This window comes from Anomaloglossus baeobatrachus, chromosome 10 (genome assembly GCF_048569485.1).
Source record: "Anomaloglossus baeobatrachus isolate aAnoBae1 chromosome 10, aAnoBae1.hap1, whole genome shotgun sequence".
NCBI classification, from domain to species: Eukaryota; Metazoa; Chordata; class Amphibia; order Anura; family Aromobatidae; genus Anomaloglossus; species Anomaloglossus baeobatrachus.
Genome location: NC_134362.1, coordinates 191,409,971 through 191,435,331, shown reverse-complemented (window position 1 = coordinate 191,435,331; position 25,361 = coordinate 191,409,971). Strand labels below are relative to the sequence as shown.

Sequence of the window (25,361 nt, the reverse complement as noted above, 5' to 3'; positions counted from 1 at the left end):
CATTACCTCCTGGCTTTGGATCTTGGACCGCTCCCTGACCATGTCTGACCACTCCCTGTTCTTGTCATTACCTCCTGGCTTTGGACCTTGGATCGCTCCCTTACCATGTCTCTGCCCACTCCTTATTCTTGTCGTTAACTCCTGGCTTCTGACCTCGGACCATTGCTTGACCTCGTCTCTGCCCGCTCACTATTATTGTCGTTACCTCCTGGCTTCTGACCTCAGACCGTTACCTGAATCTAATACGTACGTTCCTGGAATTCTGACCCTCGGCCTGTGACTTGACTGAGTTTCTGCTTACTCCCTGTGTCCTGTCGTGTCCTCCTGTTACCTGACCCTGGCTTGTCTGACTACCCTTCTATCTATAATATCCGTAAGTAGTGACTAGCATCACAGTGGCCAGTTCTTAGGCATGGTTATGGTTAATATACAACATTCGCAGTAGTGTTTCTAGTATACACACATGTCCTACCGATCACCGTGGTCTCCAAGATGAATGTGACGAGGCAGAAGAGATTGATATTGGCATTGTACACATTGAACTCCACAAAGATGACTTTGGTGTAGCTATCCAGCCATTTGCTTGTCTCCATGTCGGTGATCACACTAGAAGAGAGTTACCGGTTACACCCTATCCTCACCCATGCGTCCTGTAGAGGCGTCTCCCACGTCATACCTCCCTGCAGAGCTCATGTTTAGGCCCAGTTCTGCCACGTAGCCCCCTCCAGGGTAATATCCCAGCTGTGCCCAGACTGGATGTCCTCCCAGTTCATCCACGGTGTGGTACATCCACTTATCCGCTGAAGCATTGTTGCTGCCATTCAGTGGGCTCCACCGCGGCCCGTAGCTGCCCGTATCATCCAGGTGGTACAGATTCTGTTTGCCTGCGCTGTCATAGAGTCTCCGCAGTTGCCGGATGCGGGGGCTTCCCAGGAGGTAGCAGTTTCCATCAGTAATGAACCCTGAGAAGAAGTCATAGAAAACAAATATTTGGTGGGATACCCAATATGGCCTCCAATACAGACACCCTTTGGTCTGGTTCATTTCACCTACCTGGGTACTCAGTGTACAGGTTCGGTACCAACGTCCCTCGTGACCAGCTGTAAAAATCAGGTATTGACTGTATGTTATTCACCGTGGAGAAGCTGTTGGTTATGGCCACGTACAGGTTGTACTCGTTAGGACCTTTGTCTGCATAAACCATAAGCATGGTGGTGACCAGAAAAATGATGTGCACTAAAAAAATGTGAGAAAGCAACGGCATCAATCTGCAAATCTAACAGTGGCAATCAGTCAATTAATACTTCTTCACCTCAAGTATTTTCATATGTTTTTTGCAGCTTTCGACACTTGGCCACCATCTCCTACTCGAGATCCTCCACTCAATCAGCCTAAACAACACCGCGATCTCTTGGTTCTCTTCCTACCTTTCTGACTGCTCTTTCAGTGCATCATTTGCTGGTTCCACATCTTCTCTTCATCTCACTGTTGGGGTCCCTCAAGGTTCAGTTCTTGGCCCTCTTCTCACTATTGGGGTCCCTCAAGGTTCAGTTCTTGGCCCTCTTCTCTCACTATTGGGGTCCCTCAAGGTTCAGTCCTTGGTCCTCTTCTATCACTAATGGGGTCCCTTAAGGTTCAGTCCTTGGCCCTCTTCTATCACTATTGGGATCCATCAAGGTTCAGTCTTTGGCCATCTTCTCTCACTAATGGGGTCCCTCAAGGTTCAGTCCTTGGCCCTCTTCTCTCATTATTGGGGTCCCTCAAGGTTCAGTTCTTGGCTCTCTTCTCTCACTATTGGGGTCCCTCAAGGTTCAGTTCTTGGCCCTCTTCTCTCACTATTGGGGTCCCTCAAGGTTCAGTCCTTGGCCATCTTCTTTCACTAATGGGGTCCCTCAAGGTTCAGTTCTTGGCCCTCTTCTCTCACTATTGGGGTCCCTCAAAATTCAGTCCTTGGCCATCTTCTTTCACTAATGGGGTCCCTCAAGGTTCAGTCCTTTGCCCTCTTCTCTCACTATTGGGTTCCTCAAGGTTCAGTCCTTAGCCATCTTTTCACTAATGGGGTCCCTCAAGGTTCAGTCCTTGGCCCTCTTCGCTCACTACTGGTGTCCCTCAAGGTTCAGTCCTTTGCCCTCTTCTCTCACTATTGGGTTCCTCAAGGTTCAGTCCTTAGCCATCTTTTCACTAATGGGGTCCCTCAAGGTTCAGTCCTTGGCCCTCTTCGCTCACTACTGGTGTCCCTCAAGGTTCAGTCCTTAGCCCTCTTCTCTCACTATTGGGGTCCCTCAAGGTTCAGTCCTTGGCACTCTTCTCTCACTATTGGGGTCCCTCAAGGTTTAGTCCTTGGGCCTCTTCTCTTCTCTCTCTACACTGCCCCAATTGGACACACCATCAGCAAGTTTGGCTTCCAGTACTATATGCTGATGGTACATAACTATACATCTCATCCCCTAACCTCAGCCTCGCTGTACTACAGAACACTAGTGACTGTCTGTCCACAGTTTCCAACATCATGTCTGCTCTCAATGTGAAACTCAACCTTTCCAAAACTGAACTTCTTCTACTCCCGCCATCTACTAATCTCCCTAAACCTGACATCTCCCTCTCTGTGTGCGGCACCACAAGAACTCCTAGGCCTCAGGTTCGCTGTCTGGGTGTTATGCTTGACACCCATCTTTCCTTCACCTACTATATACAATCTATTGCCCTCTCTTGTCTCTTGCACCTGAAGAACATCTCAAGAATCTGCCCTTTTCTTACCATGGAAATGACAAACCCTCACTGTGGCCCTGATCCACTCCCGCCTTGATTACTGTAATTTTCTATTAATTGGCCTCCTCCTCACTAGACTTTCATCTCTCCAGTCCATCCTTAATGCTGCAGCCAGGGTCACCTGGCTAACCATTATTCGGATGCATCTGCTCTGTTCCAGTCATTACAATGGCTGCCCATACATTATAGGATGCAATTAAAATTGCTTTTCTTCGGCGCTCTATTGGGAGACCCAGACGATTGGGTGTATAGCACTGCCTCCGGAGGCCACACAAAGCAATTACACTAAAAAGTGTAAGGCCCCTCCCCTTCTGGCTATACACCCCCAGTGGGATCACTGGCTCACCAGTTTTCTGCTTTGTGCGAAGGAGGTCAGACATCCACGCATAGCTCCACTGTTTAGTCAGCAGTAGCTGCTGACTATATCGGATGGAAGAAAAGAGGGCCCATATGGGGCCCCCAGCATGCTCCCTTCTTACCCCACTTGTGGTTTGTAAGGTTGAGGTACCCATTGCGGGTACGGAGGCTGGAGCCCACATGCTGTTTTCCTTCCCCATCCCCCTGAAGGGCTCTGAGGAAGTGGGATCTTTCCGGCCACCAAGCCCTGAGGCCGGGCTCCATCCACAGACCCATAGAACCTGCTGGATGTGGAGCGGGAGTGCCGTTCAGGGACAAGGCCCTGCAACTTTCAGGTACTCTGTGTCCCCGTATGGCAGACCACGCGCACCCCAGGCTTGCTGGGTGTGCTAGTGCGCCGAGGACTGTAGCGCTGCGCGCTGGGCTTATAGTCCCCGCAGATTACTGGGGGACTTTATGTGTGTGGATCGCCGCGCCGACCGCCCCTGGAGCGGCGGCGCAGCTGCGACTTGTAGTGCGCCGGGGACGCGCCGACCGCGCTTTTACGGCGGCGGCGCTTCTAACTTTAGTCCCCGGCTTTCTGCGGCCTAGCTCCGCTTCGTTAACGCCCCCCACCCTGTCAATCAGGGTAGGGGAGAGACGTTGTTCAATCGGCAGCGCCGAGGGCTGGAGCACGATTTACATGCTCCAGCCCTCTCACTGAGCACAGTAGGACACAGGCTTCGCGCTTTTTCTCTGTGCACGCCCTAGGCCCGCCCCCAGGCTTGCAGCTCCCCAGGACGCCGGCAGCCATTATACACATGCAGTCTGGCTGGAGAACGGACGCAGGCTCTGGGGGACCCAGGCTAGGGGTTTCTGGCGACCACACACCCGCGCTAAGCGGGCGGTAAGCAGCACATACGTGCGGCCCCACTAGTGCCACAGTGTTATATTTTTCGCTGTACATAGACACTGCTGTGTCTAGATATATTTATATACTGCACTGTAAGGTCGCTTCTTGGCTGTACACCCTATATTGCTTTGAGGAGACAACAGCATGTCATCCGCAAAACGCAAGGGTGCCAAGGCACGGGCTGTATACATTACTTGTACAGCATGTGGGGCTAATCTACCAGCAGGCTCCAACGACTCTCATTGTGTGCAATGTTCAGTCCCAGTGGCACTTCGTCAGCCAGAGCCTATTGTGGTGGTAGCCCAGGCAGAGACGCCTGTGAACCCTGCCCCGGTGACGGGGACAGAATTTGCAGTCTTTGCTGATAAAATGTCTGTGACTATGACAAAAATCCTGGAAACCTTGCAGTCCAGGCCAGTTGCTCAGACCATAGACACTGCTGTGTCTATGTTCCCCGGTCCCCCTCAGTTGGAACTAATCCGTACTTCAAGGGGGTCCCAGGCATCACAGGCTGAGGGCTCTGACTCCGATGACAGTCCCAGTCCGCCTAAGCGAGCTCGCTGGGAGAGACCCTCCACGTCATCACGCGGATCAGGGTCTCAGCGAGAAGGGTCCCTATATGAGGGTTCAGAGGTGGGTGATCAGGAGTCTTGTCCTGACGCCGCACTCAATTTGGATACGCCAGATGGTGACGCCATGGTAAATGACCTTATAGCGGCCATCAATAGGCTGTTGGATATTTCCCCCCCAGCCCCTTCTGCAGAGGAGGCAGCTGCACAGCAGGAGAAATTCCATTTCCTGTATCCCAAGCGTAAATTGAGTACTTTTCTGGACCACTCTGACTTCAGAGAATCCATCCAGAAACACAATACTTATCCGGACAAGCGTTTTTCTAAACGCCTTAAGGATACACGTTATCCTTTTCCCCCTGACGTGGTCAAACGCTGGACCCAGTGTCCAAAAGTGGACCCTCCAATATCCAGGCTTGCAGCTAGATCCATAGTTGCAGTGGAGGATGGGGCTTCACTTAAAGATGCCAATGACAGACAGATGGACCTTTGGTTGAAATCTGTCTATGAAGCTATCGGCGCGTCGTTTGCTCCAGCATTCGCGGCCGTGTGGGCGCTCCAAGCTATTTCAGCTGGTCTGGCACAGGTGGACTCTCTCATACGTCCAGCAGTGCCGCAAGTGGCGTCCCTAACTACGCAAATGTCTGCGTTTGCGACCTACGCTATCAATGCGGTACTGGACTCTACGAGCCGTACCTCAATGGCATCTGCCAACTCTGTAGTTTTGCGCAGAGCCTTGTGGTTAAAGGAATGGAAAGCAGATTCTGCTTCTAAAAAATGTTTAACCAGCTTGCCATTATCTGGAGACAGACTGTTTGGTGAGCAATTGGCGGAAATCATTAAACAGTCCAAAGGTAGGGACTCCTCCTTACCCCAGCCCAGATCAAGCAAACCTCCGCAGAGGAAGTGGCAGTCAAAGTTTCGGTCCTTTCGAGGCTCGGGCAAGCCCCAATTCTCCTCGTCCAAAGGGACTCAGAAAGAGCAAAGGAGCTCTGATTCCTGGCGGGCTCACTCACGCCCCAAGAAAGCAACCGGAGGTACCGCTTCCAAGGCGGCTGCCTCATGACTTTCGGCCGCCTCCCTCCGCATCCTCGGTCGGTGGCAGGCTCTCCCGCTTCTGCGACATTTGGCTGCCACAGGTCAAAGACCGGTGGGTAACAGACATTTTGTCTCACGGGTACAGGATAGAGTTCAGTACTCGGCCTCCGCCTCGGTTCTTCAGAACTTCCCCACATCCCGACCGAGCAGATGCCCTTCTGCAGGCGGTGAATTCTCTAAGAGCAGAAGGAGTGGTGGTCCCTGTTCCTCTTCAGGAACGAGGTCAAGGTTTTTACTCCAATCTCTTTGTGGTGCCAAAAAAGGACGGCTCATTCCGTCCTGTTCTGGACCTAAAACTGCTCAACAAGCATGTGAACGCCAGGCGGTTCCGGATGGAATCCCTCCGCTCAGTCATTGCCTCAATGTCTCAAGGAGATTTCCTAGCATCAATAGACATCAAGGATGCTTATCTCCACGTGCCGATTGCTACAGAGCACCAACGCTTTCTACGCTTCGTGATAGGAGACGACCATCTTCAGTTCGTAGCTCTGCCATTTGGTCTAGCGACAGCCCCACGGGTGTTCACCAAGATCATGGCGGCAGTGGTAGCAGTCTTGCACTCTCAGGGACACTCTGTGATCCCTTACTTGGACGATCTACTGGTCAAGGCACCCTCTCAAGAGGCATGCCAATTCAGCTTGACTGTTGCACTGGAGACTCTCCAGACGTTCGGGTGGATCATCAACTTCTCAAAGTCAAATCTGTCACCGACCCAATCACTAACGTATCTTGGCATGGAGTTTCATACTCTCTCAGCGATAGTGAAGCTTCCGCTGGACAAGCAGAGGTCACTACAGACTGGGGTGCAGGCTCTCCTTCAAAGTCAGTCGCACTCCTTAAGACGCCTCATGCACTTCCTCGGGAAGATGGTGGCGGCAATGGAAGCGGTTCCGTTTGCGCAGTTTCATCTGCGCCCACTTCAATGGGACATTCTCCGCCAATGGGACGGGAAGTCAACATCCCTGGACAGGAAAGTCTCCCTTTCCCAGACGGCCAAAGACTCTCTGCAGTGGTGGCTTCTTCCCACCTCATTATCACAGGGAAGATCCTTCCTACCACCGTCTTGGGCGGTGGTCACGACAGACGCGAGTCTGTCAGGGTGGGGAGCAGTTTTTCTCCACCACAGGGCTCAGGGTACGTGGACTCAGCAGGAGTCCACCCTTCAGATCAATGTTCTGGAAATCAGAGCAGTGTATCTTGCCCTACTAGCCTTCCAGCAGTGGCTGGAAGGAAGGCAGATCCGAATTCAGTCGGACAACTCCACAGCGGTGGCATACATCAACCACCAAGGGGGGACACGCAGTCGGCAAGCCTTCCAGGAAGTTCGGCGGATTCTGATGTGGGTGGAAGCCACAGCCTCCACCATATCCGCAGTTCACAACCCCGGCGTAGAAAACTGGGAAGCAGACTTCCTCAGTCGCCAGGGCATGGACGCAGGGGAATGGTCCCTTCACCCAGACGTGTTTCAGGAAATCTGTCGCCGATGGGGAAGGCCGGACGTCGACCTCATGGCGTCCCGGCACAACAACAAGGTCCCAACCTTCATGGCACGGTCTCGCGATCAAAGAGCGCTGGCGGCAGACGCCCTAGTGCAAGATTGGTCGCAGTTCCGGCTCCCTTATGTGTTTCCACCTCTGGCACTCTTGCCCAGAGTGCTACGCAAGATCAGATCCAATTGCAGCCGCGTCATACTCGTCGCCCCAGACTGGCCGAGGAGGGCGTGGTATCCGGATCTGTGGCAGCTCACGGTCGGCCAACCGTGGGCACTACCAGACCGACCAGACTTACTGTCCCAAGGGCCGTTTTTCCATCGGAATTCTGCGTCCCTGAACCTGACTGTGTGGCCATTGAGTCCTGGATCCTAGCGTCTTCAGGATTGTCCCAAGGGGTCGTTGCCACCATGAGACAGGCTAGGAAGCCCACGTCCGCTAAGATCTACCACAGAACGTGGAGGATATTCTTATCCTGGTGCTCTGCTCAGGGAGTGTCTCCCTGGCCATTTGCATTGCCTACCTTTCTTTCTTTCCTGCAATCTGGCTTAGAAAAAGGTTTGTCGCTCGGCTCCCTTAAAGGTCAGGTCTCGGTGCTATCCGTCTTTTTTCAGAGGCGTTTGGCACGCCTTCCTAGGGTGCGCACGTTCCTACAGGGGGTTTGCCATATCGTACCCCCGTACAAGCGGCCGTTAGATCCATGGGATCTGAACAGGGTACTAGTTGCCCTCCAGAAGCCGCCCTTCGAGCCTCTGAGGGAGGTTTCACTTTCTAGACTATCACAGAAAGTGGCTTTTCTGGTAGCGATCACATCTCTTCGGAGAGTGTCTGAGCTGGCAGCACTATCATCCAAGGCTCCCTTCCTGGTCTTCCACCAGGACAAGGTAGTGCTGCGCCCCATTCAGGAGTTTCTCCCGAAGGTGGTATCCTCTTTTCATCTTAATCAGGATATCTCTTTGCCTTCGTTTTGTCCTCATGCAGTTCATCGGTATGAGAAGGATTTACATTTGTTAGATCTGGTGAGAGGACTCAGAATCTACATTTCCCGCACGGCGCCCTTGCGCCGTTCGGATGCACTCTTTGTCCTTGTCGCTGGTAAGCACAAAGGGTCGCAGGCTTCTAAGGCCACCCTGGCTCGATGGATCAAAGAACCAATTCTTGAAGCCTACCGTTCTGCTGGGCTTCCGGTTCCATCAGGGCTGAAGGCCCATTCTACCAGAGCCGTGGGTGCATCCTGGGCTTTGCGACACCAGGCTACGGCTCAACAGGTGTGCCAGGCAGCTACCTGGTCGAGTCTGCACACTTTCACCAAACATTATCAGGTGCATACCTATGCTTCGGCGGACGCCAGCCTAGGTAGAAGAGTCCTGCAGGCGGCAGTTGCCTCCCCGTAGGGGAGGGCTGTCTTGCAGCTCTAACATGAGGTATTTCTTTACCCACCCAGGGACAGCTTTTGGACGTCCCAATCGTCTGGGTCTCCCAATAGAGCGCCGAAGAAGAAGGGAATTTTGTTACTTACCGTAAATTCCTTTTCTTCTAGCTCTTATTGGGAGACCCAGCACCCGCCCTGTTGTCCTTCGGGATTTTTGGTTTGTTTGCGGGTACACATGTTGTTCATGTTGAACGGTTTTCAGTTCTCCGATGTTACTCGGAGTGAATTTGTTTAAACCAGTTATTGGCTTTCCTCCTTCTTGCTTTTGCACTAAAACTGGTGAGCCAGTGATCCCACTGGGGGTGTATAGCCAGAAGGGGAGGGGCCTTACACTTTTTAGTGTAATTGCTTTGTGTGGCCTCCGGAGGCAGTGCTATACACCCAATCGTCTGGGTCTCCCAATAAGAGCTAGAAGAAAAGGAATTTACGGTAAGTAACAAAATTCCCTTCGTTCTCACCCAGTGCAGCACTCACCTACCCTCATCGCTGTCTATCACCCTACCCATTTTCTACTTTCGACTAACAGCCACACTAATCCGAACCTCCCATTGCCACATCCAAGACTTCTCCCGAGCTGCACCAATCCTCTGGAATACTCTACCCCAAGTAACTAGGATGATCCACAACTTGCACAGCTTCAGACGCTCCGTAAAAAACACATCTTTTTAGGGTGGCGTATTCCACTCCCTAATCAAAGTCAATTCATATATTGCCCCTATATTGTATCTTCTATAGCGGTTACTTATGATTGTTTATTTTAAAGCGCTGCGGAATATGTTGGCGCTATAGAAATAAAGATTATTAGTCACTTAACTACTTTGTCAGATGATGATGCGCAAGATTCCGGACTCCACTATTAAAAATTTCGATGGCTATGGACCGTTTTACAAGTCACAGCCCGGTTTCCACCACCTGAATGAACGTTTCGTAGAGCTTTTTTTGACGCAAGGCACCGGAAACTTTCCAGGAGAGCTGCTTTGATGGATAATTCAGCAGATCCTTCTATTCCGGGATTCTGAGAGATCCCCTGGATATTTCGGGACCTTATTTGCACTAAATAATTCTTGTAGTGATACACACATAGCAAAAATAGGAATCATTTGCCGTACCAACAATCTCATGGATCAGTTTGTAAAGCTTCGTCTCCATGGATCTCTGCTTCTTCAGGCTGGTCGTTCTCTTGTTAGATGGCGCCCGATACACCGGATTAGATGGGTCCCTGAAGCCTGAGAGCTCCCAGTCCGCACGACTTACTGTGAATACAAATTAACATTGCCAAAAATTATAATTAAAGGGATTTACTACCAAAACATTAATAAACGTTTCTTAGGATCACTTCAGGTCCTCTCGTAACCAATGTTCCCTTCCAACATAGTAATATAAAGCTGTACGAACCCAGCAGGCCAAGAATCCCGTACAGCTGCTGCTCCTCGGAGGCGTCTTCAATATTGCTTCTCCTCAGTATACGGAACATAAAGATAGTCTGGGCAAAAACCTGTGCAATGGCAAACAGCAAGAGTGTCAGCATAGACATGGCTGCCAATACATGTCGGCATTTGTACTGGTGAAGTAGACAGAGGGACCTAGGCCTTGTAAACGGTGAAACCTGCAAAGAAAATCCACAGAAAGATTGTTACGGGTGTGTCACGGATGACAGACAGTCATGAGATTTCTGGTAATAGAAGGTCACAGCGTTTGGCTGCACAGAATGCTCCCTGACTTTCTATTGTTCCTGCTGTCAGTATTCATTGTATTAGGTAGCTTTCCTGCTGGGTTTTTATCTCTGCTTCCATCCAGCTGCTGATTACCAGTATTCTCTTGGTGCTTAAATACCTCTTCTTTCCCTAGTCTGGTGCTGGTAACAGTTCATTCAAGCTCTGGTTGCAAGCAGGTGGTTTGTACGCATCTGTGGTATCGTGGCTGAAACTTTGCTGAACTTCTATCTGAGTCATCCGTAGATAAGTAGTTTATGTATTTTACCCCTGTGTGTCCTCCTTGTGTTTTCTATAGTGTTTAGTGGGGTTGACGAAGAGCTCATCCCATCTGTTCCTTATTTTTGGCTCAGCGCTAGGGATACCTAGGGTCAGGTATCCTGCTCGGCGCATAGGTGCAGAATCTATCTAGGGTGGCGAGGGACCCCAGGGTCCATCACTAGAGATACCTAGGGTCAGGTATCCGTTTTGGCGCATAGGTGAGGAACCTATCTATGGTAGTGAGGGACCCAAGGGACCAGCAGTAGGGATACCTAGGGTTAGGTATCCAGCTTGGCGCATAGGCGTGGGACCTATCTAGGATGGTGAGCACTAGAGATACCTAGGGTCAAGTATTCGACTCGGCGCATAGGTGCAGAAGCTATCTAGGGTAGTGAGGGACCCCAGGGACCAGCAGTAGGTTTGGTCAGGGGTCACTATCTCCCCCTTCTCTAGACACAGGGATTCCCTTCCCTTCTCTATCACCATTCGCTTGGTACTTCCCTGTACCTAGCGTGACAAAGATTTAACCTGATGCCGATTTCTAAATCCACACCCCAGGGACATTTTCTGTGCGGATTTAGACATGCAAATCCTGTAGGTGAAGATAGATATGGGACTGATAGATAGATAGATAGATAGAGGGATAGATAGATATGGGATAGATAGATAGATAGATAGATAGATAGATAGATATGGGATAGATAGATAGATAGATAGATATGGGATAGATAGATAGATGGATAGATAGATAGATAGATAGATAGATATGGGATAGATAGATAGATAGATAGATACATGGATAGATAGATAGATAGACAGAGGGATAGATAGATAGATAGATAGAAAGATAGATAGATAGATAGATAGATAGATAGATAGATAGAAAGATAGATAGATAGATAGATAGATAGATAGATAGATATGGGATAGATAGATAGATAGATAGATAGATATGGGATAGATAGATAGATATGGGATAGATAGATAGATAGATAGATAGATAGATAGATATGGGATAAATAGATAGATAGAGGGATAGATAGATAGATAGATAGATATGGGATAGATAGATAGATAGATAGATAGATAAAGGGATAGATAGATAGAGGGATAGATAGATATGGGATAGATAGATAGATAGATAGATAGATAGAGGGATAGATAGATAGATAGATAGATAGAGGGATAGATAGATAGATAGATAGATAGATAAAGGGATAGATAGATAGATAGATAGATAGATAGATAGATAGATAGATAGATAGATAGATAGATAGATAGATAGAGGGATAGATAGACAGATGGATAGATAGAGGGATAGATAGATAGATAGATAGATAGATAGATAGATAGAGGGATAGATAGAGGGATAGATAGATAGATAGATAGATAGATAGATAGATAGATAGAGGGATAGATAGAAAGATATAAAGATAGATAGATAGATAGATAGATAGATAGATAGATAGATAGATAGATAGATAGATAGATAGATAGATAGATAGATAGATAGATAGATGCTGAGGATATTCCACTTCATACCTTGATGGGTGGTATTAAGACGATGCTCTGTAGGAGGGAGAGCAGGATAGATATGAGCCAGCTGGTGGCTTTGTCTTTGGTCATGTCCAGACTAACCAGCACCATGTAAAAAGCAGAAAAAAAACTGATAGCAAACAAAAAGAACCAACACAAGAAGGTGAAAAATTTGGGCATCTGACAACATCTTTTCTGGTTTGTGGTAACAGGGAAACCCGTGGTCAAGCTGAAAAAAAAATTAAAAAATGGTCAAATGATGCACCACGGTGAGATTTAGTATCGCGGTATGGACTTGGGTTGGATACCTGCTCGGCAGTGGCGCCCCGGACACATTAAAAGTTTGTAGAAGTTCCTTCAGATCAAACAGAATATTCGAGGCTTGGATGTAATCGATGGGTTTTGGGACATAATCCAGATCCACAGAAGAAACCTGATACTGGAGGTTCTCCAAGATTTTATACAGGTAATGAAAGAAGTGGCACTGATGTGGGGTGATGACTGCAATAGAAAGCGGAGGGACATTAATCATTATGATTGGGGTGTGCTGTTTGATTTTGGGAATGTCGGATACACGCACCCGTCGTACGATTGCTGGCTTGGCTACTTTCTCCGGGAACACAGATGTAGGATTCCACGAGACGGGACAACGTCTCAATGTAGTCGAGCACGGAGTCAGATTTAGGAGAAGGCAGATCGTCGGCGCTCTCGCCTAGAACCTGGATGATATACTTCTGGAGGTAGTCCACAATATCATTTAGCTCCTATAACATAGGACAGAGAGCCAAGGTATAATGTAAAATATGGGTGACAACCATAATGGTGGCCATATTGGTTTTCGAAGGTGATTCTCTCAATTGTTCCTTAAAAAAATGGTTGGGCTGGTGGATTACAACATGTCTCATCGTTTGTTCTCCACTCTCAGTATTGAGAACTTGTGCACCCTTTTAAGCAAAGTCATCCCCATAGTGTGCAGTGGGGTCGGAGGGATCGCTGTAGACTGGTCAAGAGTCTAGAAGAAAGCAATCTCAGATGTATGGCCATATTAAGAATTGAATGCTCTTACCTTAACCAAATACTGTGTCGCAACCTCTTTGGTTGGTGGTTTTGGCGGGAGGGAAACACGTAGTTTATTTAGCGTTGGTGTCACCTGTTTAACCTGTACCTGGATGAGCTGGAACATCTGTACAATTAGGAGGTTCACAGGCAGTAGGATGGCCGACGACTGGACGCTGATCAAAATCTGAGTGAAGGTTATAAAAAACTTCCCTGTAAAGAAATAGACCCAATAAAAAAAGGACAAAATACTAGGTAAGAATTGCCAACTGCTAATGTTGCTGTTCCAAGCCTCCATCAAGAATAGGTCAAAATGTCAAAAACCTTGATAGACCCTGTGAGCAAAATACACTCCTTCTATGCCTCTTGAACTTCAAATTAATAAGATTTGTTTTACGAGCGCTCGGGAAATCATTACAGCACACGCATGCTTTGTGATGTACTGAAAGTTTCAGCTTTATTACATCATGTGACCAGTTTATATAGTACCTCAAACAAAGAAATAACTCCTCTGAACTATGCACCAATAAGAGCTGCAGGGGTGTGTATAGAAATGTGAAACTTCCCCACCCTATGACATCATTCAGTTATAAGACAAGATGGTTTCGCTGAGAATAGAAAATGGATTCTATTCTCTCACAACCCCATTTTAGGTGTCTATAACTTCCTAACATACTGTAGTTTGTGCATGAATTTTTCACTATTTCCAGGTCTTAGGTCTGTCCCATGTACCTGTCTGTGAGTCCTCATCTGGACGAATGTTCCAGAACATGATATTAATGACCAAGCCGCAGAATAAGAGACACATGCAGCAACAGATCCTCTGCACTCGGGTGAAGGGGCTCCATGGGCAGCGAGTCCACACTGAAAACCACAGGTGATCTTTGAGAAACTTCTCTACGGTACCTGAGAATAGCAGATACCTAAAAACATAAAATGGGAGAAGGCCCAAAGTGAAGAAAGAGCAAAAGTATGATTAGTAGGGGTACATGTCACCGGACATGGCTCTTCATAGAAGATATACTTGGGGCAAGGGGCCAGAGGATATACACCGGTGGGAGAGGGCCTTATGTTGTACACTAGGGGCAAGGGGCTGTAGGATATACACCGGTGGGAGGGAGAGGACCTGATGTTGTACACTAGGGGCAAGGGGCCATAGGATATACACCGGTGGGAGAGGGCCTGATGTTGTACACTAGGGGCAAGGGGCTGTAGGATATACACCGGTGGGAGAAAGCTTGATAATGTTCACTGCAGGCAAAAGACTAGAGGATATACACCAGTGGGAGAGTATTTGATGTTGTGGACTGGGGGCAAAGGGCCAGAGGATATACAGCAGGGGGAGAGGGCCTGATGTTGTGCACTGGGGTCAAGGGGCCGGAGGATATACAATGGTGGGAGAGGACCTGATGTTTTGCAATGTGGGCAAGGGGCCTGAGGATATACTCCGATTGGAGAGGGACTTTGATGTTGTACCCATGATGTTGAAAACCACAGGTGATCTTTGAGAAATTTCTCTACGGTGCCTGAGAATAGCAGATACCTGCAAGCATAAAACGGGGGAAGGCAAAAGTATCATCAATAGGGGTACATATCATCGGACGGGGCTCTTCATAGAAGATGCACTTGGGGAAAGAGGCCAGAGGATATACACCGGTGGGAGAGGGCCTGCTGTTGTGCGATGGGGCAAGGGGACGGAGGATATACACTGGTGGGAGAGGGCCTGGTGTTGTGCACTGGGGCAAGGGGCCAGATGATATACACCGGTGGGAGAGGGCCTGATGTTGTGCACTGGGGGCAAGGGGCTGGAGGATATACACTGTTTGGATAGTATCTTATTTTGTACACTGGGGGCAAGGAGTTGGAGGATATACACCGGTGGGAGAGGGCCTGAAGTTGTGAAATGGGGGAGAAGCAAGGGGCCGGAGGATATACATCGGTGGGAGATGGCCAGGTATTGTGCACTGGGGGCATGAAGATATACACTGGTTGGAGAGGGTCAGATGTTGTACACTGGGGGCAAGGGGCTGGAGGAAATACTCTGTTTGGAGAGGGTCTGATTTTGTACACTGGGGGCAAGGAGCCGGAGGATATACACCGGTGGGAGAGGGCCTGAAGTTGTGAAATGGGGGAGAAGCGAGGGGCCGGAGGATATACTCCGAGGCAAAGGAAAAATCCTAAATTCAGTGATGAAGACATATGTCCAATAGTTTTCTCCTTCTCCATATGGTGTATCTATCTACAAAAATGTGGAAAACCGTTACATTAAAAATGTATTTGGCGTGTCCTGTCGTCATATCTGATGGGATGCCATACCTCAGACTCATTAAGTTGGCTTTAGAGGCAGATGCAAAGATTCGGTCCATCTGGCAATCGGCAAAGTCGGACGAGAGCCAAGAGTCGCAAAGGAAGTACCAGGTCTTCTCAGCAGCCAGATCAGTCACCGAGACACGGTGCACGTACCTGTCACAATAAAAAAAACAAGATGCAAGAATCGGGGAGTGAAGTAATGTCACGGATTCCAAAAATAAATCTCCAGCAGTCTTATTAATTTGCTCCTTGCATTCAATTACCAGGAAGGGCTGGCTCCAGAGTTACTGTGCCAAAGTCTCAGGCTGTGCAGCTCCCCCAGGTATCGTGTCTTTAGGAGGAAAACATCAACCGCCCCTCTGTGAAATATCTGCTTATCCGAATCTGACAGGAGGTGGGGGTCAGACTGCCCCTCTGAACCATACAGGGTCAGAACAACCTACAATAATAGAGGAATAAGAGAGATCCACATGGAATATGAAAATAACCTAATTTGATACCTTCTTTGTAGAGATCCGATGTGCCAGTCATTGTAAAAGGTATATGAAAATAGGATGGAAGTGTCACGATGACCTTGGGATAGCTAGGAATTGGGGCTCCTAATCTGTCCCCTATGCTAGCCCTATCCTTAGGGATACTCCTGATGGTGGAGAGGTCTGAGCCTCCTTCCTGGTCCTACTCCTGACCAGTCCTGATCTGATTCCCCCTCCCACCAGGGAGGGACGGGACAGAAGTATGATGAAACCCACATATAAAGACAGACAACGGAAAACCAAAACTCTGTCACAGAACACACACACAAAGGTAAAGACAATAAGAGGTTTAGGAGGAAAAACAAGAGCAGGAAGGAAGCTACAAAACAACAAGGGTAAACTCCACAACTGCTCCAAGCAATAAGCACAACTTTCACCAGTAAGGCTAGGACATCACAAGTCATAGACCAATAAAGACAAACTATAGCTGGCATGGGTGGAAGGTTTCAACCAGCATAAATAGGAGGGGAGCAGACGTGATAGGCCTCCCTACAACATGTGATCAAAAGAGCAAGCAGACCAGCAGAGATTAACTCTTGCTAGCCTGTTTATGAATCAGCACACAGCAGGTCAATGCCTGAGTCTGCCTGTATTGATCCCAGACACCAGAGAAACCATGGGGAGGAGTATGAGAATCTGCAATCTAAACAGAGGCCAACGCCGCCATGGCAATGTTTGTGCAAAACTCTTTATGACAATAAGTGCACTGAGGGCAAGGAACAGTGCAATGACACGCCCCCATGCACTTCCAGCCTGATTTGCATATGCCTTCTACACTACATTTCTCATGTCTGACACTTCAGAAAATGCAAAAAAGGCATCTTATGTATGAAACAAGCCAATATATAGGCAAATTACTAATCAAATATGTAAATGTATCCTCTTTAGGGCAAATAAGGCATTACATTTGAGGTGTGATATGCCCAGTATATACCTGGGAAGTGGTGCCAGATCCCATACGGAAGCCGGTGCATACTTTGACCATATATCTATGGTGAAAAGCGGGGTCGTTATCTGTAAGAATGGCAACCCTGACCTGGGAATGGAAAGAAAGTGCATAAAATCAGTAATGAGTGTATTTTTATGAACCCCCGGGACCATCTGGTCACGCCCCAGGGTGCAATCTTGCCATTTACCTTTTTAAAATCCTCCTTGTCTTTTTTCCATGCCCAAAATAACACGATCAGGAAGAATCCCACCAGGCTGCCGAGCAGCGCCAGCCCAACCGGGTTATTTGTCACATTGGCAAAGAGCATCAGCGTCTCACTGAGGTCTACCACATGCGGCATGACCAAGAAGGAACTGGCAAAAAAAGTTAGGTGGTTGCACAGGCAGTGGGTCTCCGATTCTGTACTTTGGGGTCCAACCTGTCCGAAAAAAAAAAGTGTGTCCGTTGATTTTTACTTTTATGTGCAGAAACATGTTGGACAAAGTTATTTTTTTTTTTAAAAAAAACAACAAACTATGTGTCATGATTCCTATGTGCAGAACATTCTGTATTGTGCTGCTATGCTCTCCTGCAGAGCCGGTATATGTTGCCTATAGTGCAGAGCATTTTGCAGGATGAATGCTCTGCATGTTGATTCTCAGCACTGGGTTCCACGCTGGTCCTGGGAGGTGCTCACGTAGATGCTTCTCGTTCCCGGTGATTGCTCTGCTTCTTTAGGGAGTGTGTTAGCTCAGGACCTGCCAGTCGTAGTTCCTGGTTACAGTTGTGCTGTTGGCTCCCATGGTGCTCAGTGTTCAGAGCTTGGTCTCTCGTCCGGACTTTGTTGACCAGTCTCTGTCTGTCCTGCCCTGTTTCTGCTGTTACTTCCCAGCTTCTGACCTCGGACTTCCTCCTGACCAAGTCCCCATCTGCTCCCTGTATTTTGTATGTACTCTCCTGGAACCCTGACCATCGGCTTGCATCCTGACCTCGTCTCTGTCTGTACCCCGTGTACTGTCGTGTCCTCCTGGTTTATGATCTCGGCCTGTCTGACTACCTCTCCATTTACTGCATGCAAGTAAGTGTATAGCGCCACCTAGTGACAGTCATCACTCTATGCTTTGCTCACCCTACCCAGGTCTGCTGATGAGTCTCCCGTGTCTTTTGATTGTCTACAGTGCTGATGTCACGTTGACAGTGCTATAACCTGAGTTGATGAGCTAACTGATTGACGTCAGCACTGCAGACAATAACAGACACCGGGAGCAGTGGTGGAGACTCAAGAATGGACTGCGGGAGGATGAGTAAAGCACATTTTGTTTTTTTTAACCGGGATATGAGTTTTCCTAAATCTGAAAACCCCTTTAAGTACTCACGTAGCAGCCATCATCATTCCATATTCTCAAATATTCATCCCAGTAGACACATTGTGCTCCAAATAGGCTAATAGTATAAGCCAAAGTTGTCTGCTGTTCCCATATACTTCCATTAGTCAAAGTCACATTGACATAGTATATCCCGGTGCCATTGACAAAGTAATCCGGAGTGAACACCCAGGTATATAAATCACCTGAAAAGAGAAAGGAGGTATTAGATTGAAAGGAAGCTCCCGCGCCCTAGTACTTGTCAACTAAGGACGGCCATACCATATGGGTAGACCCCGCAACTGCACCAGAAATGAGGATTACATTGGTGCTGTGCGTGCAGATATTGGAGAGCAAAGGGCCATATGCTTTTCTGCTTTCTGTCACAATCCCTCTGTGCAGGGCATCTTGCACACAGGTGATGCTTTGCTGCGCCTTCCTGAACTACAGAGGCAGCATTGACATGTTTCCATTGTGCAGAGCATCTTGCATTTGAAGATGCTCTGCTGTGTTTCTTTGAGCCCTAGCTTACAAGTTGTTTGACAGTACATTTTTCCATGCAGGTTCTGGAAGGTGCTGGTACTCAGGTGTTCCATCTTCCAGGTAATTGCTCTGTTTCATTACTGAGCATGCTCTCCCAGAACCTCACCAGTCGTACTCTCTGGTTCTGCAGTTGTGCTCTTGGCTTATGTTTGGGCTCTGATCTAAGATTTCTGACCCTGGACTGTTGATTGACTGCTCTCTGCCCACTCCCCGTTCTTATCGTTACCTCCTGGCTTCTGACCTCGGACCTTACTTGACCACGTCTCTGTCTGCTCCCTGTTTTTGTCATTACCGCCTGGCTTCTGACCTCGGACCACTACTTGACCACGTCTCTGCCCGCTCCCTGTTCTTGTCGTTACCTCCTGGCTTCTGACCTCAGTCCATTACTTGACCACGTTTCTGCCTGCTCCCTGTTCTTGCCATGACCTCCTGACTTCTGACCTCGGACCGTTACCTGACCACATCTCTTTTTGCTCCCTGAATCTAATACATACTCTCCTAGAATTCGGATCCTTGGCCTGCGACTTGACTGCGTTTCTGCTTACTCCCTGTGTCCTGTCGTGTCCTCCAGTTTCCTGATCCCGGCTTGTCTGACTACCCTTCCGTCTTTACTGCCGTAGGTAGTGACTAGAATCACACTTTCCATGTCTGCCTTTGCTAAATACCATATATATGGTGAATAAATGAACCAGGATCATGGTCCTTACCGTTCGGCAGGGAGAGGTTGTAAAGGAAGGAGCTGCTGTTGGGTTTAGCCTCAAATCCGACATATAGGATAAGCGACACTGGAAGTTCAGGCTCCAGTTTGAGGACCACAGTATGGTTGCCAGAGGTCACGTTCAGCGCTAGGATGATGTTTCTATCTTTGGTCAGGTACGTCTTGGATACATTGGTCGTAGCGCTCTGGTTTTTTATCAACACAATCTAGAAAATATGAAAAAAATAAGGCAAAATTGTGAGATCCCTGGCATATGTCGCCTCTCACACGATACTACTGGTAAGAAGCCAAAATCAACAATGAAAAATAAGACACGAAATTAGGAGACGAGCTATGCATCATTGCCTGGCATCGTTCACCATGTTGGCGCACACATCTATTCCCTGGCACAGCGAGAACTTATCAAGCCAGACGTTCTGCCCACCTCAATGTACTCAGTCATGTTGTCAACACTAATACCGCCATCATCAGACCCGAGCAAAATATTCACCACCGGACCCACGATTTCCACTGGACTCAGGTGACTAAATGGATTAACGGAGAGAGCCAAGAGCTGGAAAGGAAAGCGGAAGAGGGGTTAATCTTGTGCATATTGGAGCAGGTCATATGCACATGTATCAGACAAAATGTAGACTGCTATATCCTAAGAAAAAAACGATAAGTGACCAGAAAATATATAGCAGCTAACTCTTAAAATCTCAAAAAATTCCTACAAGAATAAACAGAGTAAATAGCCAAAAAATAAGAACCAGTTAAATCTTTATTGAGACATAGCATGATGCTGCCACCACCATGTTTCACTGTGGGGATTGTATTGGGCAGGTGATAAGCGGTGCCTGGTTTTGTCCACACATACCACTTAGAATTATCACCAAAAAGTTCTATCTTTGTCTCATCAGACCAGAAAATCTTATTTCTCATAGTCTGGGAGTCCTTCATGTGTTTTTTTGAAAACTCTATGTGGGCTTTCATATGTCTTGCACTGAGGAGAGGCTCTGCATTAAAGGCCCGACTGGTGGAGGGCTGCAGTGATAGTTGACTTTGTGGAACTTTCTCCCATCTCCCTGCTACATCTCTGGAGCTCAACCACAGTGATCTTGGGGTTCTTCTTTACCTTTCTCACCAAGCCTCTTCTCCCACGATTGCTCAGTTTGGCTGGATGGCCAGGTCTAGGTAGAGTTCTGATGGACCCAAACTTCTTCCATTTAAGGATTATGGAGGCCACTGTGCTCTTAGGACCTTGAGTACTGCAGAAATTCTTTTGTAACCTTGGCCAGATCTGTGCCTTACCACAATTCTGTCTGAGCTCCTTGGGCAGTTTCTTTGACCTCATGATTCTCATTTGGTGTGACATGCACTGTGAGCTGTGAGGTCTTATATAGATAGGTGTGCGCCTTTCCAAATCAAGATACACAAACAGCCATAAAAGACTGTGAATACCATGCCAAGAGCAAATGATTAAGCACAAATACCCTGACGCGCGTTTCGCCGGGGCTTCACTGATGGGAGAGTGCAATAATTGTTTTGTTTTTCTTTTTTTCTTTTTTATATTGTAACATAATGTCTCAATAAAGATTTAATTGGTTCCTATTTTTGGCTATTTACTCTATTTATTCATGTATGAATTATTTTTTTTTTGCTATATACAAAGGTCTACCACGTGGTCCTTCTGATCCAACCATAGACCACTAAAGAAACATGGTGGATTATTTGCTGAAGATTTTTGCATAGTAGCAGCCATGTGGGTCAGATTTCACACAACTCATCTACACGCTGCAAAAATCGTCGTGCAAATGGTGGACCATAGGCTGCAACCATCTGTTACAGTTTTACTTGATTAACGTGTAAATACAGAATATATTTAATATTCAACCCAGCTGATAATTAATATAGACAAACATGTGATACAGTCACATCAAAATTGCAAGAATGTACTAAAATGTAACTCACCATTAAATTTACTGTCTGGTAGACCTCAGTTTTTTCTCGCAAAGTCGAGGAGGAGGGAAAGGTGACTCTGCAGGCCGCTGGCAGGTCGGTGATAAAAGGTCCGGAAGTCAGGGCTGAAGGCGCCATCCTGATGAGAGCCAGAAATATAAGAAAGCAGAGAGATTACCACAATATAATGGACCATGTCATTGCCCGCTGTATTAGGGAATGGAACATTTGACATCCAAGCTGCTGTAGAACAAGCATAACTATATGTACACATGCTCTATATATATATATATATATATATATATATATATATATATATATATATATGTTGTGGTAGCATAAATATATACACATACACTATATACAGTGTGTATCTATCTATCTATCTATCTATGTATATAAATATATTGTCATAGCATAAATATGTATACACACACACTATATATACAGTTAGGTCCAGAAATATTTGGACAGTGACACAATTTTGGCGAGTTGGGCTCTGCATGCCACCACATTGGATTGAAATGAAACCTCTACAACAGAATTCAAGTGCAGATTGTAACGTTTAATTTGAAGGTTTGAACAAAAATATCTGATAGAAATTGTAGGAATTGTCACATTTCTTTACAAACACTCCACATTTTAGGAGGTCAAAACTAATTGGACAAATAAACCAAACCCAAACAAAATATTTTTATTTTCAATATTTTGTTGCGAATCCTTTGGAGGCAATCACTGCCTTAAGTCTGGAACCCATGGACATCACCAAACGCTGGGTTTCCTCCTTCTTAATGCTTTGCCAGGCCTTTACAGCCGCAGCCTTCAGGTCTTGCTTGTTTGTGGGTCTTTCCGTCTTAAGTCTGGATTTGAGCAAGTGAAATGCATGCTCAATTGGGTTAAGATCTGGTGATTGACTTGGCCATTGCAGAATGTTCCACTTTTTTGCACTCATGAACTCCTGGGTAGCTTTGGCTGTATGCTTGGGGTCATTGTCCATCTGTACTATGAAGCGCCGTCCGATCAACTTTGCGGCATTTGGCTGAATCTGGGCTGAAAGTATATCCCGGTACACTTCAGAATTCATCCGGCTACTCTTGTCTGCTGTTATGTCATCAATAAACACAAGTGACCCAGTGCCATTGAAAGCCATGCATGCCCATGCCATCACGTTGCCTCCGCCATGTTTTACAGAGGATGTGGTGTGTCTTGGATCATGTGCCGTTCCCTTTCTTCTCCAAACTTTTTTCTTCCCATCGTTCTGGTACAGGTTGATCTTGGTCTCATCTGTCCATAGAATACTTTTCCAGAATTGAGCTGCTTCATGAGGTGTTTTTCAGCAAATGTAACTCTGGCCTGTCTATTTTTGGAATTGATGAATGGTTTGCATCTAGATGTGAACCCTTTGTATTTACTTTCATGGAGTCTTCTCTTTACTGTTGACTTAGAGACAGATACACCTACTTCACTGAGAGTGTTCTGGACTTCAGTTGATGTTGTGAACGGGTTCTTCTTCACCAAAGAAAGTATGCGGCGATCATCCACCACTGTTGTCATCCGTGGACGCCCAGGCCTTTTTGAGTTCCCAAGCTCACCAGTCAATTCCTTTTTTCTCAGAATGTACCCGACTGTTGATTTTGCTACTCCAAGCATGTCTGCTATCTCTCTGATGGATTTTTTCTTTTTTTTCAGCCTCAGGATGTTCTGCTTCACCTCAATTGAGAGTTCCTTAGACCGCATGTTGTCTGGTCACAGCAACAGCTTCCAAATGCAAAACCACACACCTGTAATCAACCCCAGACCTTTTATAACTACTTCATTGATTACAGGTTAACGAGGGAGACGCTTTCAGAGTTAATTGTAGCTCTTAGAGTCCCTTGTCCAATTACTTTTGGTCCCTTGAAAAAGAGGAGGCTATGCATTACAGAGCTATGGTTCCTAAACCCTTTCTCCGATTTGGATGTGAAAACTCTCATATTGCAGCTGGGAGTGTGCACTTTCAGCCCATATTATATATATAATTGTATTTCTGAACATGTTTTTGTAAACAGCTAAAATAACAAAACTTGTGTCACTGTCCAAATATTTCTGGACCTAACTGTATATGTATTTTGTTGTAGCATAAATATATATACACACACACGCTGAGATATATATATATATTTATATATATGAAATATACTATCTATATATACAGTATATATACTGTATATATATATACTGCTGCCGCCCGACCACCGTGCGGATCTGCCGCCCGACCACCGTGCGGATCTGCCGCCCGACCACCGTGCGGATCTGCCGCCCGACCACCGTGCGGATCTGCCTCCCGACCACCGTGCGGATCTGCCTCCCGACCACCGTGCGGAGCTGCCGCCCGACCACTGTGCGGAGCTGCCGCCCGACCACCTTGCGTAGCTGCCGCCCGACCACCGTGCGGAGCTGCCGCCCGAACACTGTGCGGAGCTGCCGCCCGACCACCGTGCGGAGCTGCCGCCCGACCACCGTGCGGATCTGCCACCCGACCACCGTGCGGATCTGCCACCCGACCACCGTGCGGATCTGCCGCCCGACCACCGTGCGGATCTGCCGCCCGACCACCGTGCGGATCTGCCGCCCGACCACCGTGCGGATCTGCCGCCCGACCACCGTGCGGAGCTGCCACCCGACCACCGTGCGGATCTGCCGCCCGACCACCGTGCGGATCTGCCGCCCGACCACCGTGCGGAGCTGCCTCCTGACCACCGTGCGGATCTGCCGCCCGACCACCGTGCGGATCTGCCACTCGACCACCGTGCGGAGCTGCCACCCAATCTACATCCCCCACCTACTGTGTCCTCCCCAAAATCCTATAGAATGTAAGCCTGCAAGGGTAGGGTCCTCTTCCCTCTGTACTAGTCTGTCTACGGTAACTTGTGTATGTATTCTGTATGTAACCCCCTTCTCATGTACAGCCCCATGGAATTAATGGTGCTCTATAAATATATAATAATAATAATAATAATAATAATATATTTATATTGTTTTTTTGGAGCAAAACATTGCCACCTTGTGTTCACATGTGGGCATAACATGACCTTTCCATACACATTGTTTCTCATCTATTTTTTGGAAATATTGCCTTTGCTCCTGTTACAGACTAATCCAAATGCTGATTAAAGACATGAATAGTGCAAAGTATATGATAATCTTGGCTCAAACCTCTAATGAACTGGGTAAGACTTTACAATGTGGAGAAATGCATTTTTTTAAGTGTTTTGGAAGGGAAGAGACAACTGCTCTGGTCACTCAGATAATTGGTTGTCATTTTTTTGACCCCCCCCCCCCCCAACATGACAACCTCATTAGAATATTTTCATTACCCCATTATATTTTACAATACACACTGCATACCAATGTATGTAAATAGTTCTTTTAGGCTTGCTAAGGCTGGTGTACTTTCTTTGTAGTTCAATGTCTCCCCACCTATCCTGATTGACAGCTCTTCAGTGTCCCTGCTCCCTGCTGCTTCTGATGATTTTTTTGCCCACCTATCCTGATTGACAGCTCTTCAGTGTTCCTTGTCCCTGCTGCTTCTGGATCTTTGCCCACTTAAGGGTGCTTTACACGCTGCGACATCGCTAGCTAGGGATGACGTGCGCGATAGCACCCGCCCCCATCGTACATGTGACATTTGGTGATCGCTGCCATAACAAACATTATCGCTACGGCAGCTTCACACGCACATACCTGTGCAGCGACGTCACTGTGACCGCCGAACAATCCCGCCTTCAAGGGGGAGGTGCGTTCGGCGTCACTGCGACGTCACTAAGCGGCCGTCCAATAGAAGCGGAGGGGCGGAGATGAGCAGGACGTAACATC

General features: G+C 47.5%; 1 protein-coding gene across 1 annotated transcript in view; it reads right to left on the bottom strand.

Moving 5' to 3' along the window:
* The window catches only part of PKD1L3 (polycystin 1 like 3, transient receptor potential channel interacting), a 65,647-nt gene that overhangs the window by 23,934 nt on the left and 16,352 nt on the right, over window positions 1-25,361 (bottom strand). The window contains exons 9-26 of the mRNA XM_075325437.1: window positions 21,519-21,645; window positions 19,993-20,121; window positions 19,558-19,774; window positions 18,320-18,513; window positions 17,152-17,382; window positions 16,950-17,051; window positions 15,746-15,921; window positions 15,489-15,635; window positions 13,905-14,095; window positions 13,183-13,385; window positions 12,697-12,880; window positions 12,425-12,617; window positions 12,123-12,345; window positions 10,003-10,102; window positions 9,717-9,860; window positions 1,054-1,236; window positions 677-962; window positions 473-606 (exon numbers count right to left, since the gene is read on the bottom strand). Of these exons, the coding sequence (XP_075181552.1) occupies window positions 473-606; window positions 677-962; window positions 1,054-1,236; window positions 9,717-9,860; window positions 10,003-10,102; window positions 12,123-12,345; window positions 12,425-12,617; window positions 12,697-12,880; window positions 13,183-13,385; window positions 13,905-14,095; window positions 15,489-15,635; window positions 15,746-15,921; window positions 16,950-17,051; window positions 17,152-17,382; window positions 18,320-18,513; window positions 19,558-19,774; window positions 19,993-20,121; window positions 21,519-21,645 (3,164 nt within the window). The remainder of the gene's footprint in view (window positions 1-472; window positions 607-676; window positions 963-1,053; window positions 1,237-9,716; window positions 9,861-10,002; window positions 10,103-12,122; window positions 12,346-12,424; window positions 12,618-12,696; window positions 12,881-13,182; window positions 13,386-13,904; window positions 14,096-15,488; window positions 15,636-15,745; window positions 15,922-16,949; window positions 17,052-17,151; window positions 17,383-18,319; window positions 18,514-19,557; window positions 19,775-19,992; window positions 20,122-21,518; window positions 21,646-25,361) is intronic.